At 41.8% G+C, this 18,877-nt stretch overlaps 1 protein-coding gene across 2 annotated transcripts in view; it reads right to left on the bottom strand.

Moving 5' to 3' along the window:
• The window catches only part of LOC103143898 (ras and Rab interactor 2), a 28,104-nt gene extending 9,703 nt beyond the window's left edge, over positions 1–18,401 (bottom strand). The window contains exons 1-8 of one of the 2 annotated variants that reach the window (XM_016675608.1): positions 17,819–18,401; positions 17,606–17,720; positions 11,431–11,526; positions 9,471–9,641; positions 9,279–9,387; positions 7,915–7,987; positions 7,308–7,399; positions 1,927–3,216 (exon numbers count right to left, since the gene is read on the bottom strand). In XM_016675608.1, the coding sequence (XP_016531094.1) occupies positions 1,927–3,216; positions 7,308–7,399; positions 7,915–7,987; positions 9,279–9,387; positions 9,471–9,641; positions 11,431–11,526; positions 17,606–17,674 (1,900 nt within the window). In that variant the 5' untranslated portion in view covers positions 17,675–17,720; positions 17,819–18,401. Of the gene's footprint in view, positions 1–1,926; positions 3,217–7,307; positions 7,400–7,914; positions 7,988–9,278; positions 9,388–9,470; positions 9,661–11,430; positions 11,527–17,605; positions 17,721–17,818 lie in introns of both variants that reach the window. The other variant, XM_007560611.2, reaches the window with a different exon arrangement.
• Between the last annotated feature and the right edge of the window lie 476 nt (positions 18,402–18,877).

Raw genomic sequence — 18,877 nt, 5'->3', positions numbered from 1 at the left:
AAGCGGGAAGCTTGAGGAGTGCACACAATGTTCCGATCTGATTAACGTGTTTTTAAACCTTGGATTTCCCTCTTCCCTCCAGAAGGGCTCATTTCCTCCATTCGCACAGAAGTATTTGTAACTGGTGTTTATCAGAGCTACAAGACTTCCCTAAACTGGGATAAGGTGTTTTTGCTGCCAGCTGCATGGAATACAGGCATGAAAACAACCGTCAGATTCTGGTTTATCTAAAAGAACCAAATAAGAGCTGATGGTTTTCCGTCTGATCTGGAACAGAAACCTCAAAGACAACTCCAGGCTTTGAGGAGCGTCCGCCAGCGTGACAAGCTTTACTATCTGTGGCCTGCTAGCACCGAAAGTACAGACCACTTCTCCGTCTGAGAACAAGGCCTGGCTGTTATTGTTTACAATGAACAAGGGATGTGAGATGTGTGCAAACACACCAGCTTACATTATTCATGCAAAATGAATGTGAACTGAGCCACAACAGCAGATGGAAAAAAACCCAGCAATGCCTTGAGTTAGAAAACATTTCTTGCTCTTTGTTTGTGTTTTCTGGGCTTCTGCTGCTGGCTGGCAGTGTGCAGCAGCTGCTTAGTACTTTCTCTGCTCACAAAAACAAGCAAGTTCTTAAATTAATGCTGTGTTGAAACTACAACCAGGATCTCTGTAAAGCTGCAGACTGCAGGCTAGCTAATGGAGCAGATAGCCTGACTAAGCAACCAGCTAATATCAGCCACTTATACTTATGTTACTCTAGCAGAGTGTATTAGCAAATTGATCTAATTTTACTATTCTTTGTCAGAATAGTAAAATAAAAATAAACAAATGTAACACATTGCTGCAGACACAAACAGTCCCTCTGAATGGCCAGTCTTCAGCTGAAACCGTTTTAGCACAACTGTAGAAGCTAATATCTACAGCCAATCAGCACCATGAAAATTAATGGTGTTCATTGATTGGTTGTGTATCAAGCCTCAATATTTCAGCTTCCTGAGCTGCATCTTCTTTCAAATATTTTAGATTTTCACTATTAAATGCATTTCCTGATCTGTTCAGTCCAAAGGTTGGAACTTCGGATGAGAATCTGGAACTGGCTGAGATGAAGAGTTTTATAAACCAACCATGAGTTCATTAGGATTTTCAGAGATGGGCCATGTGAGCATGGAAGGACCAAGTGGATGAATGGATGGTGTGATGTTATCCAAATCAACTGGCAATGAATTATCCTTGAAGAGAAATCCAAATATTTGGTTTCTAGTTTCTATCTGTTACAAGACCAGATCTTATGTGACATAAAGGAAATCAAAGGCTAACTGTTCAAACTGAAAATAAACTTACACCAACAGCCTCCGACCAGAAATAACTGGTAGACTGGCCTTTCTGTAACCAAACCCCAGGAGTGTTCAGGACTAAGATGGACATTTACAGTAGATCTTTGATTCCCAGCCTGGGAAGCTTGAAACGCTCTGGCTGTTAAAGAGGGACGTCATTCTGACGAGTTTCTCCACAGAAGCTACCCTCAGCTTTACTTCCCCATTAGGAAGAATGGAAACAAGAAATATTGAGTGTTTTCAGAGACAGAGTACTACAAAAAGACAAATTCAGCTAACAGCACTAAATATTGCTGATACGGCTGATTACTGATATTCTATATATTATACATATTTCACCAACATTTTGACACCTTGAAAAAACGACCACACTGCCGACTTCATCACTGATTCACTGCACTGCTGTTTTACGAAACAAATACCACACGACCAACCGTCTCCCTCTCCGAATAAATATCGGTAGTTGGTATCGGCCGAGTTTTAATCATTAGAGTGATACAAATATATTAAAAAATTACTAATATCTGCCGATACTGATTGAGAGACAATATACTGTGCATTCCTAGAAGCAGTCAGAAGACAGTAGACTCACCAATCTGGTCTTCAGGTATGAGGGACTCTAAGGGCGGGTCGAGCTCGGAGCTCTGCCGCAGGTAAGCCTTCATCTGGGTCATGAACTGGCGCACGGTCTGCAGGAAGTCCATCCCCGACGTGTGGCAGCTGCGGTTCTCCTGGACAAAGCTGATGTAGTCCTGAACCAGCGAGCCGAAGTATGAGCTCTTGTCGCGGGACAGCTCGGCGATCCGCTTCACGGCCCGTTTCTCCGGCGTGATCAGGGAGCTCAGCATCCCGCCCACCTTGCTGAAGCGTCCCTTCAGGGAGCGGGGCAGAACGAAGGAGCCGCCGCCCAGGCTCACGCCGACACGCCGCCTGCGGGCTTTGAGGATCGGACGGAGGCGCGACTCCAGATCCGCTTCCATTCCGACGCCGTAGTCTTCCTCCTCTTCCTCCTCCACGTCCTCGTCGTCCTCGCTGGTGTCCTCCGCCGGGTGCTGAGGCGGGCCGGGCGCCAGGTCCAGGGAGAACCCGGGAGACCGGGAGTACTCCAGGGAGTCCGAGGACGACGTCGACATGCTCATGTCGCTGAACCGCTGCCGGCCCCTCTCATCAGGACCGGACAGGCTCTGCGGCGGCTCCTCAGCAACAGGTGGGGGCTGGCAGGTGGGGAGGTTGGCGCGGGACAGAGCCTTGGCGATGGTTTCATCGTCCAGAGCGATGTGGCAGCGGTGAGCCTCCAGATCGGGCTTTTGGGGTCGAGGAGGCGGTAGGTTTGGTGAGGAGGTACTTTTGGTTGAGCTGCTGGTTCTACCGCCCAGTGCCGGCGGCGCCGGCGCGGGCCTCCTGCCAGACGGCTGCTGCCGCTTGGCGGCGACCGGCATGCTCTCGGTTCTGGAAACAGCCGAAGGAGGCCCGGGCGGCGGTGGAGCGGGCCGCCGGCTTGGTGCTGAGCGGGGAGGAGGGGGGCGAGGAGGCGGCGAGCGCGATTTACCGTTCAGCTTGGTCCGATCCAGGTCCGGCTCGGCGGCGCACCTGCTGCTGCTCAGCGGCGGCGAGTCGTCAGCTTTCTCTGGGGGGTCGGGGTCGCGGCTGTGGGTCTGAAGGAACAGGGGCGTCACGAAGCACAGCGGTCCAGTGGGGGGGGCGGCGTCCTGGAAGCCAGCGGGGGGGGCGGTGTGCGGCTGTAAGGTGGGAGGTGCGCTCTGGTGCGACTCCTCCACCTCAGCGGTCCGTTTGGTGCGCTGGGGGCTGAGGGTCCGGCTCAGGCGGAGGCACGGGGGGGTCGAGCAGCGCCGCTGGCTGCACAGCGCAGAGTCCCAGAAACCTGGAAAACACAGAGAAACGAGGCATGAAGGAAAACCAGATGAATCACTGCAGAGAAAACAAACAGAGAAAAAATCTGATACCTCAATCAGAAATTCCTAAAGAACAAAAACCTCTGCTGGATTTTCTACAACTTTTCACCAAAAACTCATTAGTTTCCTCCAGCTGTTGAGGCTGTCATGTGTTTCTGCTTCGGTGGAGCCTTTCCTCTGCCTGGAGCAGAAACCCGGTGAGAGTGCTGGCTCTGATTGACTGAATGCCGACACAGATCCAGTAAAGAGGGAGTTACCCACTAATAACAGAAAGAGAGGCCAATGAAAGAGCAGTTCCAGTTCTGCCACTCCCCGCTTCCTGATCCGCGTCTCCCAACTTTCAGGATCCGTTTCTGGGTGTTTCACTGAGTTTATAGCTTTACTGCCCTCCATATAAACACACATGCTGGAGTAATTTGTTTGAAAAGAGCAGTTATTCTGTATTTAGGCTTAAGCTTCTAATTTACAGGTCCGTAATGACACCAGAGGGAGGCGTGGACGCAGCAGTGACTAATGCTGCCGTCTAAAAATGGACCCATCCACTCACATTTCTCCAGCTGTCTGGTGATGCCTTCCTGCCCACAGTGTAAACATGAGCCTGCGGTATTTTCACGGGTGGATGTGAGCAGCTGACCGTGTGAGAGACAAACTAAACATTTGCACACAAGAAGCCACTTTTCTCTAAGTTAAAAAAATAACCAGACTGTCGATTCTTTAGTCGAAGAGATCAGCCCTCACCGTCTTCAAATGGAGAACTTTGATTTGATTTGAAAACAGAAGAAAATGTTCAAACAAAACTTTATATGCACAGATAGTTTCAACTTTTGTTCCATCTGGAAATAAATCAAGCAGAGAAACATAAAATATGTTTTTGTTGCTCTAAAAGGACCAGCAGAGATATAAATGTTGTGTTTTGCCAACTTCAGGTTGTTAAAATAAATTTTCCACTCAACAATATTAGATGTTTTCGCATCGCGTAGATTAAAAAGACAATTTAAGTTTAAAAAAAATGTTTCAACTGCAGGTATTTTAAAAATCGATGATTACAACTCAAATAAATCAAATGGAAATGAACGCTTCTCTGCTGGTTTCCTGATGAGCTCATGGTCTAATAATCTAAGAGTTCACCCTGGCATTTGTCTTCTCCAAAGCCTGAGAATCATTTCCGTCACGTGTCAAGAAACACCTGACTAAACGAGCTCTGCTAATCCACCTCATTTGCTTTTGCTGCTCCTGTTTAAGTCTCTGTTTGACTATTTGGTTAGAAAGATGTTGGAGTAGGCGATAAGATCAGTTACAATGGATGGAAGGGATGACTTGAACTCTCTGCTCTTTGGTCCTGCGTTTCACCCATGAAGCCTCTTTTTCAAACCCCCTGGGATTTGGGGTCAAAGTTGAAGGATTGTTTGAATTTTTTAGATGCTAATTAGCTGCTAACAGATGTAAAAACCAAGGATTTAAGTGAGCCAGTATCAATCGGTGCACTATTTTTTTCTCACTTAGAGTAGAGATAAAAAAAAAGAAAAATGTTTCCATGGTTACGCATCAACCATCTGAAAGTAAAAAATTTAAGACCAAAAATCTTTCCAGCTACGCAGCATCCAGAACCAGAAAAAAAACTGTCCAAACATTCGACGTCTCAACCAGAAAGGTTATGAATGAAAGTTTAGATAAAGAAGAAATGAGAGTTAAGGTAGCAGAGCAGCTCCAGCATGCTGCCACCAGGAGCGGCGCAGGTCCAGAAAACACTTCCCATGTCAGAGAAACGGGCCGCCGTCATCGTTCTGCATCAAAATGGCGTCAAAGTTTCTGCCTTCGATGCCATTTTGACTGCTGCTAAAATATTGCACCTGAATGACTGGTTTTCTAGGTCACCAAGAACAGCAAGCAGCAGGATCTACTGGAGACTCATGAAGCCACCAGCGCAGAGCTTATCCAACATCTGCTGCAGGTGAAGACTTGAAATCTGGAAGATCATTTATCCAGAGAAGAAAACGTGAACGCTTAGACAAATCCTGTTTAGATCCAACAGTAAAGCATCTAAATGCTATTCCTACTAGGGACACCAGGAGAAACGCAGCGTGAGACTGACTGAATGGAGAGGCTAAAACTTTAGACCTGCGGTTCTGGAGATTACAAATACAGACGCTCTGCAGGACATTTTTCACATAAAAGCCTTTAAAACTTCTGAACAAAGGCAACTGTCATGGCAACAGGCATGTACAAAATATCTGATGATGTATTTCATTTAAAATCACAGTGAATTCTGCTCAAAAACATTTATTTTAACGGAGTTCAAGCAATTCGATAAGATATTATACTCAACTATTGGAAACTGCCATTTGCTTTAAATGAATAGTGCCCTTAAAACACAAAGACAAGTCAAAGTTCCAACTTCCATCTGGTGCAAATCGCTTCCACCTTTTTCTTCTAACTTATTTTAAAGTTCTAACTTAAAAAATCCTCTTTTGGAGACAGAATTAATAAAAGGTGAACCCAACTTACTGCTGGATGTTTATCTTTCTCAAACTCACACATTTAGGTTCAAAATCCAAAACTCACAAGATTTCTTTGTTTACAGTGGACAGTCATACAAATCGTTAAAACTATGAAAGGAGTATTCCCAGCAGACCCAAAGCCGCCAGAACAGCACTCACCGTGACCTTGAGAGCGAAAAATAATGTGAACCTCCAACGACTGTGATTAGTGAGAACCCTCAGCAGAGTCCAACTGAGCCTCCTCTGGGCTGTAAGCAGAGGACTTCCAGTGCCGAGGCAGATAAAATGCAAACTGTGCAGCTCACACCCACACAGGAATGCAGCCAAGCAGCTCCTCATGTCGCGCTGTCATGCCTGTTGTGGTTGCATTTGTGTGTTTAAACAACATGTTGTAGCTTTCCACTCATCACATCCCTTCCTACAACACTGAGGCATAATCTGAGGCAGACTGAGCTGAAATGACTCAGCAGATGCAGCACCGTCACAGGAGCTTTATTAAAAACTTAAACGGCATCTATTAATAAATATAAATACTGATGTTGTGATCATTACTAAGGTACCATATGTTATATTGTTCCTTTGTGAGGCCCTTTTAGTAGAATGGCAGAGACGTTCGCTGATGAAGATTTGTTGCTGCTCTGCTGGATGAAGATGAAGATGAGGAGCTACAGAAGCGCCACTTTTCATTCTGTGATTTTAAAACGACAGCCGGCATTACCGTACAGCTCTGAACTTCAGACTACAAGCTTCCAGTACTTGTGTTATTTCATAAACACCAGAATGGTAAAGAGCTGGAAAAATAATAATAATAATAATAATAATGTATAGCCTGCATACATAAAAACTAGAAAATTACTAAATTTGTGTATGCTCTGTACTTTTACCTCAGACAATGTGAGTTAATATGTTAGACTAGTATGTAACTCTGGGTAATTTACTCATGTTGTGATTCTGTGGGAATCTGACCCAGTCCAAATGGGAATCAGAACCAAAATAAAACCGAAAACAGTTTGATGCTGCAGTTTTAAAATGATGTTATTAAACTGGTCTGTGATTTTAATCACACTTGGATACTGATAATCATGACAATAATTTACTACAACAGACATAAACTTCATAAACTTATATGGCTTCCATGTTTACAACAAGAGGGAAGCAGGAAGTGGACCGACCGGGAAACGGGACAAAGACTCACGTCAAAGATAAGAAACCTGGAAGATCAACGTAAACAAACTGTTTGCTCTGGTAGACAGGCTGTTCCAGCTGATAAATGGAAAGTGTCTAATTTTTTGACATATACTGAAATTCTGAATTTTATTGTTTCTTTTTTGCTTTAAGAAAGCAAATAATAATCACAAACCTGCCTGAAAAGACCTGATGAGGATATCATGGAATTTTCCCCTCATTCTGGATCATATCTTGTTTTCATTTGAACCAGAATCAAACTGCAGCTAAATGAGTTTTTTTGTTTTGTTTGTTGTTTTTGTGTTTCTTTAGCAGGTTTATGTGCGGGTGTGAGCAGGAGCGCACCGCGGCGTGCCGGGCGTCACAGACGGGCTTACCTGCACCGAGCTGAGCCACCTCCTCCAGCTCCTTCTGCGTCTTTGCAGATAAAATGGCCTCAGGAAGTTTGAGCGTGAACGGCAGGATGTCTCTTTAAATAAAAATAAATTCATTAATAATTAAACAATTAAACAGAATGATTAAATATGCTGTGAAAAAAACACAAATCAGACAGAACAGGAAATCCAGCATGTTTTTGACCTAATCACAGTCCACAGTCCTTAAATGACACGGACATCCGGTTAAAAAATAAAAGTGTAGATCCCACCAGTTTGCTGGTAAAAACACCCAGAGATCCGACCGACGCACTGAGAAGTGAAAACACGTCTGTTTCCATTACGCAGACAGATGTGAAACTCTAAACATGTTGGGACTTTTTCCAAATAACTCACCACTGCTCTGAGCATTTATGATATTCAACTAGATTTTATTCAAGGTGCATGTTTGCTGTTTTTCCTGTTGCATCTCTTAATGCCCGTTTTATTTTTCTCTTATTTTTATGAGCATTAAACTGCTGACTCTGCAAACATTATTTTTGCCCATAACTTTTCCATCCTCTTATAAAATGTCTGATCTTCAGTGAAGCCAGTGAAAATAGTTGTTTACCTGCTGACACAGTAGAAGGCCACTAGGTGGAACAGATCAGCGAAGCTGATCCCAGATCCTTCCATGGAAAAGGCTGCAAGCAAACAAAACGCAGACAAGTTGAAGAAAAATGTCCAGAATCACCTTCATGACAGAAATCTGATCAGAAACAAAAGTTTATGGAGCCCAAAACCAAAAGCTGATGACTCCACCACACTGGGACAGCAGTTCAATTGAAATATCACGTAGCAGTCTGTTTAACAGTGTTTCTGAAGGAGCCTCTGACTGAAGACAGTAACAAAACATTTTGAGAGACACGGAGTCGTTTGTTGATTTATCTGAGTGGGTTTGGGTCAGACAGCAGAAAGACGCTTACATTACGACCCTGAACAGCCTGACTTCAACCCTGCTGAATATCTGTAAGCTATTCTTAGACGTCTGGCCTATGCAACAGAAAAACGTCAGAAGATTGATGAGCGCACCGTCTTCAAGAACTCTGAAGAATCTGAATTCATGATTACAACAACATTTAATTTCCCTTTGAGATTAATAAAGTATTACTGAATTTGAAAATGATCACAGTTCATGAAACACCCTGTCTGAGCTTACTGACTTTGGGCTCAATACAAATGCCTGCCACACTTTGCAGATTTCTTTGTTACATTTCTAAACCTCCCATGTGTTTTCTTCTTCATGGGCTACATTGTGTTGTCACATAAAATAAAATAAAATATTCTTCAGTGTGAGGTTTTCCTGGAGCAAAATGTGGAAACTTCAAGGTAAAGCCAAAGTTGATGTTTTTTTTTAAAGCTCGTAATTGTATTTTTTGAATACAACGTGTAAATGTGGAGCTGATGACAGCAGAGGCTGAATGAGGATCTGCTGACCTCAATGTGAAGGTCAAACCAGGCCAAAGTCTCCTCCTCCCTGTCATTACAGCTGAGAAAATCCACAGCGGCTGTGTTGTCACTAGCTGGAAACACTGAACAGTTACTTTATTTAACAACATGAGCTTCAGATAAAATGTAAAACCTGACTCAGGTTTTTCTGTAAAAACAATTCAAATCAGAAACAAAATGAGTCGGGTGCATTTGAGCTGATCTGTAACTTTTCACGCTTTTATTTAGAGATTTCTACTAAGAAATCCCTGAATAACGTGTTACGGTTGTAAGTCAAGACGTGTTGACCAAGCAGCCTGTGAACTCGCTTTCATTTCTCTCTTTTGTGTGATTAATTCTGAACTCTAATGCAAGGCGGACAGGAAGTGGCATGAGCGACTGACTCACTATGAACTGAGGACTGAGGTGAAGAATAAAAACACGGAAACATTTTTCTGTTTGCAGATCTGAGTTTCTTTCTTAATGGAGCAAAGAGAAGCGACTTACAGTACTGACTCTCTCTGACATTGAAGTGGCTGATGGGATTTTGTGACTGATCCTTATCCAGACGCACCGACAGAACCTTCCTCTGCAGAACCTTTCTGACCAGAAACACCTGCTCCATCAAAGAAAACACCATAAGCCATAAAATCCTTCTTGATAACGGTGAAAGAGTCATGCTTGGTGTTGACCTCTCACCCCTGGCGGCTGTTTGAGCAGAATGCCAGAGGCCTCCTCTTCGCTGACCGCCAGCAGCAGCCAGACCTGGTGAGTCTGAGTCAGCCGCTCCAACACGCTCATCCTCCGCCGCAGCGAGTCGTAACCAGAGTCCCATTCCCCCACGGATCCCCTGCAGCGCGGCGGCTGCAGGAAAGCACCGCTCTGCAGCCTGCAGACGAGGGAGAAGCAGCCGGCCCAGAGCAGCTTTGACATCAGCTGGCACAAACATAACAAATACTGCAAACAAACTCGTAGGCGAAGCAACGTCATCCGTGGGCTGGAGTCACTAAATGTCCCGTCTCACCAACTTAGACTGAAACACACATCAGGTTTGGAGTCTAAAAGAACTCCACAAAGTCACGCCGTCCAGAGAAAGTGGAGATCAAAACTGTAGGGAAGTGAAAGTTTCTCCAGAAAACAAAAATCCATGCAGGAAAGCAGCAGAAGTGAACGCTCGACACGATGAGGCAGTGAGGAAAGTGGGACGGTCCTCAAAATAATTACCCAACATTTCAGTCATGTGTCCCTTCGTCATCCATAAAACACAATCTTTCATTTCAAAATGTTTAATTTTAGAAATTATATTTTTGTAATAGTTTGTAGACGTTTAGTCAGAGTTTTGTTGCTTACAGATAACAATTTGTTTCAAATTATGATAAACAGTGTAACTATAAAAAGCAAAAAGATGAACAAACAGAAGGATGAAAGCGCAGAGAACGAGTTGAAGAATGAGGAGCTTCTGCTGTAGATGCATCGGTGATGTTGGGAAGTGGAGGCGTAATACAATCATGTTTTTTAGTTTTTGTGAGTCATCTAGAGGCACTTCTATGGACTGATGGCTGTTATTTCAAATACCAGCAAAGAGTGAGTGAAAGTGGGCCAGCCTGGAGGAAATGAATGTAAGGAACAATTTTTCAGCATCAAGGTGTGGGCAATTCACAGAGACCTGAAATATCTTTGATATGAAAGACAAGAGAGATGAGTCAAACCTGACACCAAGGTCAGCAGAGAGAGAGATGCTTAGTCCAGACAACATGGATGCAATAAGGGATGAGTGGACCTGGTGGACAGAACCAACCAGGACACCTAGTGAGTTCAAAATGTATTCCCTCAAGCCATGACGCTCTGACACCGGTCGAAGGTAAACTGACATATGAAGGACCTGGTGCTCCATGCTCCCTGAGGGATGCGGTTAAACACCACCTGGACTGGTTGGGCTAACTCCAATGGACCCTGCTGAGGGTCCAGAGCCAGTCCGATGTCCGTGGACCAGGAAGAAACCCAGCCTGTTACCCCTGAATCTGAGGCGACACAGCAAGCCCTCTTCTCCAGAACGGTTAGAACAATGTAAATATTCAAGATAAGCTGCAGAAAAACCATCAAAACTACAGAAATATCAAATGAAAATGGAAACGTAGGTGGCATTAAACAGCACAAACCAACATTTACTGTAACTTGTTCCTTTACTGAATGATTTCTGTCCTGTTATTAGACAGAAGAGTTTATGCACAAACTACACCAATAAACTTCTCTTTCTTCATCTCAGGTTTTGCCTGCTTATTATCTCGGTTTGACAAATTCTCAATCAATCTATAAGAATCCTGTTTCTTCGTTCTCATTTTATAACTAATTCAATAGTTCAATTTAAACATCTGTCACTTAAATAATCAGGTTGAAATAAAGTTATATTTTTAAAAGAGATATTTTGGGACTGGAAACAACAACTTGTTGAAACAACATTATAGTTTGCTTCAATAATTAACTAAGTTAGCTTTAAATGAACAGAAGTTTCTAACTGCAGGAAGAAACTTTTCAGAAACTGCTAAACTTTTTTCACTCATGTTTCATTATTTAAGTGTTAAATTGTAAAATGTGATCACATTAATAAAATAAACCAAGCATAAACTTCGACATGCCATCAGGAGTCAGATCAGTCCTACCCTTGTATCTCCAGAGGCTCCTTGTCCAGAGCCGGCGCTGTTTGGACCATCTCCTTCTTCAGCTCCCCGATCTCCAGCGCAAAGGTGTCAATCAGCTGGAAACGGACAGAACGAGAAGCTTTGACTGATGGAGGCGAAGAGGAGGCGGGGAGCGGAAGCAAACGAACCGAAGGCATTGCTCAAACAAAGTTTACAACACAAAGACGCTTATGTGGGACAGAGGAGAGAGGAAGCAGTGATTCATTTTCCTGTGTTGTTTCCTCCAGGCAGGAAACATGGAGACGGAGAATCGTCAACGAAATGACCAGCGTGACGCTCAGAGGAGGGGAGGGGGGCATTCCCACGCTGCAGAGACTGAAACATAAACACTGGGACAGGAAGGCCAGGCAGGTTTCACAGATTCATCTGAACTAACATCATGAGTTTAAAATAAAGTTTAAAATGGATGTGTAACAGTGCCAGGCTGCAGTTGGACACGTTGGTGCATCTTATCAGTTACTATGGTTACCGCTACAGGGATCTTTGATTATTTATCTCTGCAGAACTTCTCCAGATCTCACTGATGCTCTCAAACAGGTGGGGCTGAAACCAAAATGACTTTTTACCAAGGTGGATTTTATCTCAGGTGAACAATTCTCTGTGGATCCTGTCATGTGATGGCAACTCACTTCCACCAGATTTTATTTAAAATACTTCTGTATCTTAAAGAAACGGGCCCACAGCATGACGGAGCCTTCACCAGTGCTTAAAGACAACATAATTCACCCTTTTGCTTGATGCTTTATGTTTAGGTACCAATTTCATAAACTTCTCATGTTTCTTTTTATCATGATGGCAGACATTTTTCTTTGGTTTGTGTGTCTTTAATAAATCTTATAGAAACTTTATGAGCCTAAAATGTCACTTTCTGCTGTAGGTTTCTAAAGTAGAGCTTTGTACATTTTTTTAATTCTTCGCTTGGTGCCAAGAAAAACTGTGCTCCCCGTTCAGCCATGTTTTATTTCTAGATGCTTTCATTGATGTAGCATCATTTAAATCATGCAGGAGTTTATCTGTAAATACCAGACCTGCTGCTGCATTTCCAGATGGAAGGAAAACAAACTCCACACCCTGGAGTTTCCCATTTCATCACAACATGAACGGCAGCATCAGGGTCAAGGGTCAAGGACACGTGCCAACAGTAATGAGCAGAGCGATTAAAGGACGCAATAAGGCGACTGCAGGTTTCAGCCACAAGGAGGCGTCTTTTTACCAATAATAAAGGCTTGAAGCCAGAACACAGTCACCTCCCCATGCAGGACTAAGTGGAACCAGTTGAGTTAAAGCCACAGACCCCTCAGTTCAGTGGCAGGTTAGAACTCAATTACCCAACCCGAGTTCTTTACTGGGAGCTTCACCCGGCCCAGTTAGGACCAGCAAGAAAGAGACCAGTGATGAGCTGTCCCGAGCAGAAGCAACAAAAACTTCACAGCCAGCCGTTTTTTTAGCTACAGACTGAGATCCATAAAACCAGATGTTACATCCAAAGATGTTGTTTAAAAAGCGAGAATCCTGCAGCCAACAGCAGGATTAAGAACCAGATCTGCTCGTCTTTCTGCCCTGAATGCTCTCAGCTGCAGAAACTTTCACACTGTCAGCCCTGCACTTCCTGAGCTGCTATTTTTGATACTGTTGTCTTTTTAGCGTCACTTCTTCATTAACTGAAAATATGACACGTACGGTTGCAACCCGTTCATATGCACTCATCTTGAGCATTAAAGCAACAATCATGTTAGGCCTTTAGTTGATAATGACCAAATAACTTTGATAATGAAGAATGAGAAGCAGAAGTTTAGGGGTTTTTATTGTTGATTATTTTTCTAATCCCCATAGAGGAATAGAAAAAAAGATTATGCAAGCAGGTTCAAGTATTACACAATCTCACCTCCATTTTTAATAAGCGGTGATGAATGAAAAGGGCAGTAAAAGCCCCATCGAGCTCTGCTTAGAAACCAGGACTGATCACAGCAGGTAATTTTGTCTCTGCAGCATAAAAGTTACTGCGTTCAGAGAAGATCGAAGGAGAAATGGAGATGGACACAAACTGAAAGACTCTTTTGGAGACATTCCTAAACAACTGCAGAGTTCATGAGTTCAAACAACAGCATAAAGATGCAAGTTAATAGATGCTTCACAACTTTGGCAAATCTGATGGAGGCAAAACAGATTTTTAGACGAAAATTCCAAAATGCACTTTTGGCACAGAATCATCAAAAGAACATAACAACCATAGTGAAGCAAGGCGGTGGCTGCATCATGCACAAGTTAATTTTCCTTAAATGGAGCTTGTAGAATAGAATAGAATAGAAATATAATTTATTTCTCACAATGTGGAAATTCAGTCCCAGTAGAAAGTTACAGACAATGGAAACATGAAGAATCAAACCAAAATTAAAAAAAGATTAAAATAAGTACAGACTGTAAAGGACAAAGTTAAAGCATAAAACATACTGTACAGTTATTAAAAATAAAATACTGAGATCAAAAGCAATGTGCAACTGAGTAGGGTAATGTAAAAAATTTACATGATTTGTATTTGGATATCTGTGCACAGAAAAACAGCAAAAAAAAAAAAAAAAGCTAATAAATTACAACAAAAAATGTAAAAATGAGAGCAGAGATGTAAACACTTATTGGAGCAGAATGTAACTTTTACATTAATTAAAACTATCACTATGTCATAACAGTATGGTGTGAAATACAGTTATCACATAAATTAAATGTACTATGTACTGCAGTTTGGTTTGTCAGATTAAAAATACCTTTTGAAACTAGGTATTAAACATGTTTTACTAAGTCTACATTAAGTCTATATTTCTGTATTAAAATGTTATTATTGTTAGATTCTAATCTTAAATGTGTTTTCATTGTTTGTAAGCAGAACATTTATATAATTAACAGAAACAAAAGCTTGAAAATGTCAGAGTTTGTGTCAATAATAATAATAATAATAATAATAAAATGACATTTTTATTGTCATTCTAATGACAGTAAATATCATTAGGATGATATTTAGATCCACTCTGTAATGGGTGTGAGTTAAAATAAATTTTTCATTTAACAAAAACACTTCCAGGAAAACATGGAGTTAACGCTCTGTCTGCAGATTATTTTGGGATTAAATGGTTTTCTGCCAGGCGACGCAGGGTGACAGCTTCCACCTCCGGCTGGGAGACGGAGCGTTAATCAGTCCGTGGAAAACATGTGGGAAGTTCCTGATAGATGAAATGAAGGTCAGCGGACGTTAAACGACTCAATCTGGGCCAAAACGTTCAAAAGGAAGCCGAGTTCTGATAAGCAGAACTCAACAGCAAAGGTTTGTATTTCACTGACATTTATGGGCCATCATTCTTCTGGGTTTGTTTCTACGTTCAGTCGTCAGGAGGAGAGCAGCAGAGCTAAACAGAGCTAATTATAGAGCTGCAGGCTCAGAAACACAGAAGCTGTTTGCTCCTCCAGGTCTGTGCAGGAGTTTCTCTGCTGCTGGAGCCGTAGATGGAGTCAGTGGGAAACTATGAGTTTGATTTTGACCCATGTACAGAGACACATCTGTCAGAGTTGGTAAAGATAGAAAAAAAAGCTGTACAGGAAATATCGTCATCCTTTTAACTCAGAAATATTAAAACCTGACTGCATCAAACAAACTTCATGAGGCTCTTAAAACTCACCCCAGGTCTGCAAAACAAATTTATAACTGTTGGTTATTTTACTGTCAATCCATCTTTTTACATGAAGAAGTCATTAAATTTAATAGTGTACTTTATTAGATCATCAGAAAAAGCTTCCAAATGTAAAAGGAGTGCAGAGAAGAGTCGACTGAGTGAAAGGTGCTGTTTATTTCTACACAGAAGAAAGGGAAGAATTTTACACCCTAAAGCAGGTAGATCCTAAAAGGCTTCCAGCAACAAACCAACTGTGCACCACTTGTGTCAATCTACAGAAATCCAGGCAAAATATGAAAGTTAAATTCAACTCCTCAGACCACATTTTATCAGTAAAAGTCAACCCATGCACCAAGAGGTATTGAATATTTTAAAGGCAGTGTAGGTTTATAGCCTTTGCAGTTTAATTTAAATGTCTGACAGAAAGAGCAGACGTCCTGCAAAGACCTCAGCCAAAGCCTGCCAACCATGCAAAGCTACCAGAAAGCAAAAACTAAAATTAAAATGTAGCTTTATGTCTTGGATTCCAGTTTCTATTTTTATATTGCAACTAAAATAGTAATTTGAGAAAAGAAAAACTAGTTTACCTGAGAGATTAAAAATAGATAAAAAGACATGACACATGTTTACATAGTAGCACTGTGCTGGGAGATGGAGACATGGTTTTATCTAAAGATCGGACTTCCATCTGCAGCAGCTCTAGCAGTGATTCTGAAACCATTGAGTTTGAGCTTTGTCTTGACAGAATTATTTAACTTTGAGCCACAAACCAAATGAATGCTGGAAAAGATCGATGCCAGCTGTGGGAGATCTCCAATCCTCTCAGAGAAGCTGTGAAAGTCCCTCCCCCCTCCGTCCCTCTGGTTCCCTTTCCTGTCATCATTTTGTCTTTTCCCACATCCCAGATATTGTTGTTCATGTCTGTAATTAGCACCAAGTCAGGCTTGTTTTTCATGCATGCACCAGATTCCTTTGTTTCACTCAAAACTTGTTCCGTTTCTGGAGAATCGGTTTATTCTCCTCTCCTGCTTTCATCTTCAGTCACTACTAGTCAAAGACTTTAAAGGGACTAACTGTGTGCAGAAGGTCTGTTCACGGTTTGGTCATAAATTCTCTGAAAAATGAAGGATCCCAAACCTCACCCAGGAGGCACACCTACAAGGGTTTCATTGTGTTGTTGTTATATATGCTGGAAAGATGTAGAGAATTAGAAAATAGGACAAAAATTACAATAAATAGATGAATAGCTGTCCAAAACTGAAAATAATCTCCTGTCTTAAATAAATGTTGTTTTTTATAAATATGGATGTTTAATACTGTGAAAAAGCATTTTCTTCCTCCTGAATGTCTGTTGTTTTTGTCACACACACAGAACTGATTACCAGCTGACAAAATCCACCAAGCAAAATCTGACATGACATAGACTGAAACATTGTTTTTTTTTAAAAGAGGTGTCCACCAGGAGGCGCTAAGGGGCCACAAAGGGCTGAAGAGAAGATGAGGGAAAGATGCAAACATATAAACAAAGTAAACCAAAACAAAATTCTAAAAATAAATCTTTAAATATAATTCTTTTTTAGGCATAATCTATTTTTTAATTATCTTTATAATAACATAGGTTAAAATTTATTTAAATGTCATCAGTCAAAATGATCAACCTACTTCAAGCTAGCATAGCAAACTCAAAAGGGGAAAGTTGTGGTTAAGAAAAAGACAGAAGGAAATGTCCAGCAGCCATACTGCTGCTGAAAACCCAAAGAACTTCTGGTCCAATAAAACCAGAAGGTATGAGGCAAAATTTATGCTAAACGAACATAATAATTATTGAACAATAAATAAAACTGAGAAAAAACCCACTAAACATTTTAAAAGTTGATGTTTCTTTACATATGTTGTAGCATTGCAAGAAGTTAAAGCTAGCTAGGGGTCATGCAAACATTTGGGAAACCTGGGCTAAAAGATTTGAAAAAGAAAAACCTAATAGACTGACCTAAAAACAAAACAAAAAAAAAACAAGAAAATATGAGAATTAAAGTCAGTGTAATCCATCAGTACAGAAAGGGTTAAAAGCCCATTTCTTAAGGGCCTTTTAAGGCTTTGGGACCCCACAGAACCACAGAGAACCAAGATGGACCGTTGAAGAAAAGTTCATTTAGAAATTGTATTCAATAGTTTAATAAAGTTCAGTTTTGTTGCTGGATTTAGTTTCTTTTACACATTACAACTTTTAGAAAATCAACCTAATACTTATTTCTGCACAAACATTTTTGGCACTAATGAAACCCCCTACTGATTGATATCAACCAAATTTGTCTGGTTTTGGTTTTACTCCTTCAGAAGGGAAATGGCTCCATTTTACAGCCCGTTTCCTGTTTTACCCCAGACAGCCTCTGTGTTGAGTCATATCTTCCTAGAAAAACAAACATTTTGTGGGACAGACAGGAAGTGCCATCTGCTCTGATGCAGGCCTTACCTTAAAGAAGCTGCTGCTCCGGTTGGTGAGGCCGCAGGAAGGGCTTCCTGGTGGCGAACCGGAGTCCATGTCGTCTTCCTGTCGGCGGCCGTTCCAGCCCGGAGCAGATGGAGATCTGTGGGTCAGAAACATTTCAGCTCAGACGCTTTGAGCTGTGGTGCAGCCTGTGGAAATTCCTGCTTCAGCCACAGTCGGCTCTATGAAGCTGCTGGCCAGCTCGGGTGACTTTATTATGACCGACTTTTCTTTCATTGTGCTCTCTGAGCATCCGCCTCTTTTTCCACCTAATCCAGGATAACTGCTTCATTCACTGATTCTTGGTCTTGCCGTCTGGTTACCTGTTTCTGTTTTTCTTCACATTTTCTGCCACTTCATTCCCTCATTCTGCTCCCATGTCCTTTAAACTCATTTTCCATCTCAGACTGTATTCCAACACAGCTGCATTCTCCCCCCACCCATAAACAGAAGGTTTCAGAACCAGACATCAAAATGCATTTCAACACATAACTTTACTCAGAAAGTCACAACTTTTTCTTTTCACATCTTTTTGCCTTTACAGTTTGTTTCTCTGTGATTATGTTTATAAATGACTCCTTGAAATGCGTTTGATTCCCTCTGCAGCCAGACTGAAGCCATTACTGCAGCCCTTCCCTTCCTGGCAGAGGATCACAGAGCTCACGAGTCGCTCCGTTTGTCTGCTGATCCACACAGATGCTTTCATCTAACACAGGCAGGAAGTTTGCAACATCTCCACAAACTCAGCTGTGGACTGCAGGGAGGAAAGCACAGATGATAAATGTGCCACTAAAGTCTGCAGGGTTTTGGTTTTGCAGGATTTGCAACTAAAACTCAGACTGATTTATGTGCCACGGACTTTAAAAACCAAAGTTGACTGTAGTTTACAGTTTGTGGTTGAACAAGCAGCGACTTATGTAGCGTAAACCAAGCGTTGGATTAGACACTGGATTCCAGTTTAACCATTAGTGGAAAAAAATGTTTTCTGACTGTTTTTTGTTTTGCTCTGTATAAAATCATCATTAATCTGATTAATGTGATTGTTGATCTGATAAGCTTTGTCTCAGACAGACTTTCTCGTTGTCCGCCATTTTGATTGACGGGTATGGATGGGAATTGATAAGAAATTAGCTATATCAATTTCATTATTGATCTCACTTATCGATTCTGTAATTGATTCTCAAAAAATGTAGGAAATAAACTTTAGTACAAAATATGCAGCATGCTGCATTCGATTCAAAGGAAAATTAAAACTGG

The sequence above is a fragment of the Poecilia formosa genome, unplaced genomic scaffold, assembly GCF_000485575.1.
Source record: "Poecilia formosa unplaced genomic scaffold, Poecilia_formosa-5.1.2 Scaffold117, whole genome shotgun sequence".
In the NCBI taxonomy this organism is placed as follows: domain Eukaryota; kingdom Metazoa; phylum Chordata; class Actinopteri; order Cyprinodontiformes; family Poeciliidae; genus Poecilia; species Poecilia formosa.
Note: the sequence above shows the minus strand (reverse complement) of the source record. Positions and strands in the feature narration are given on the sequence as shown.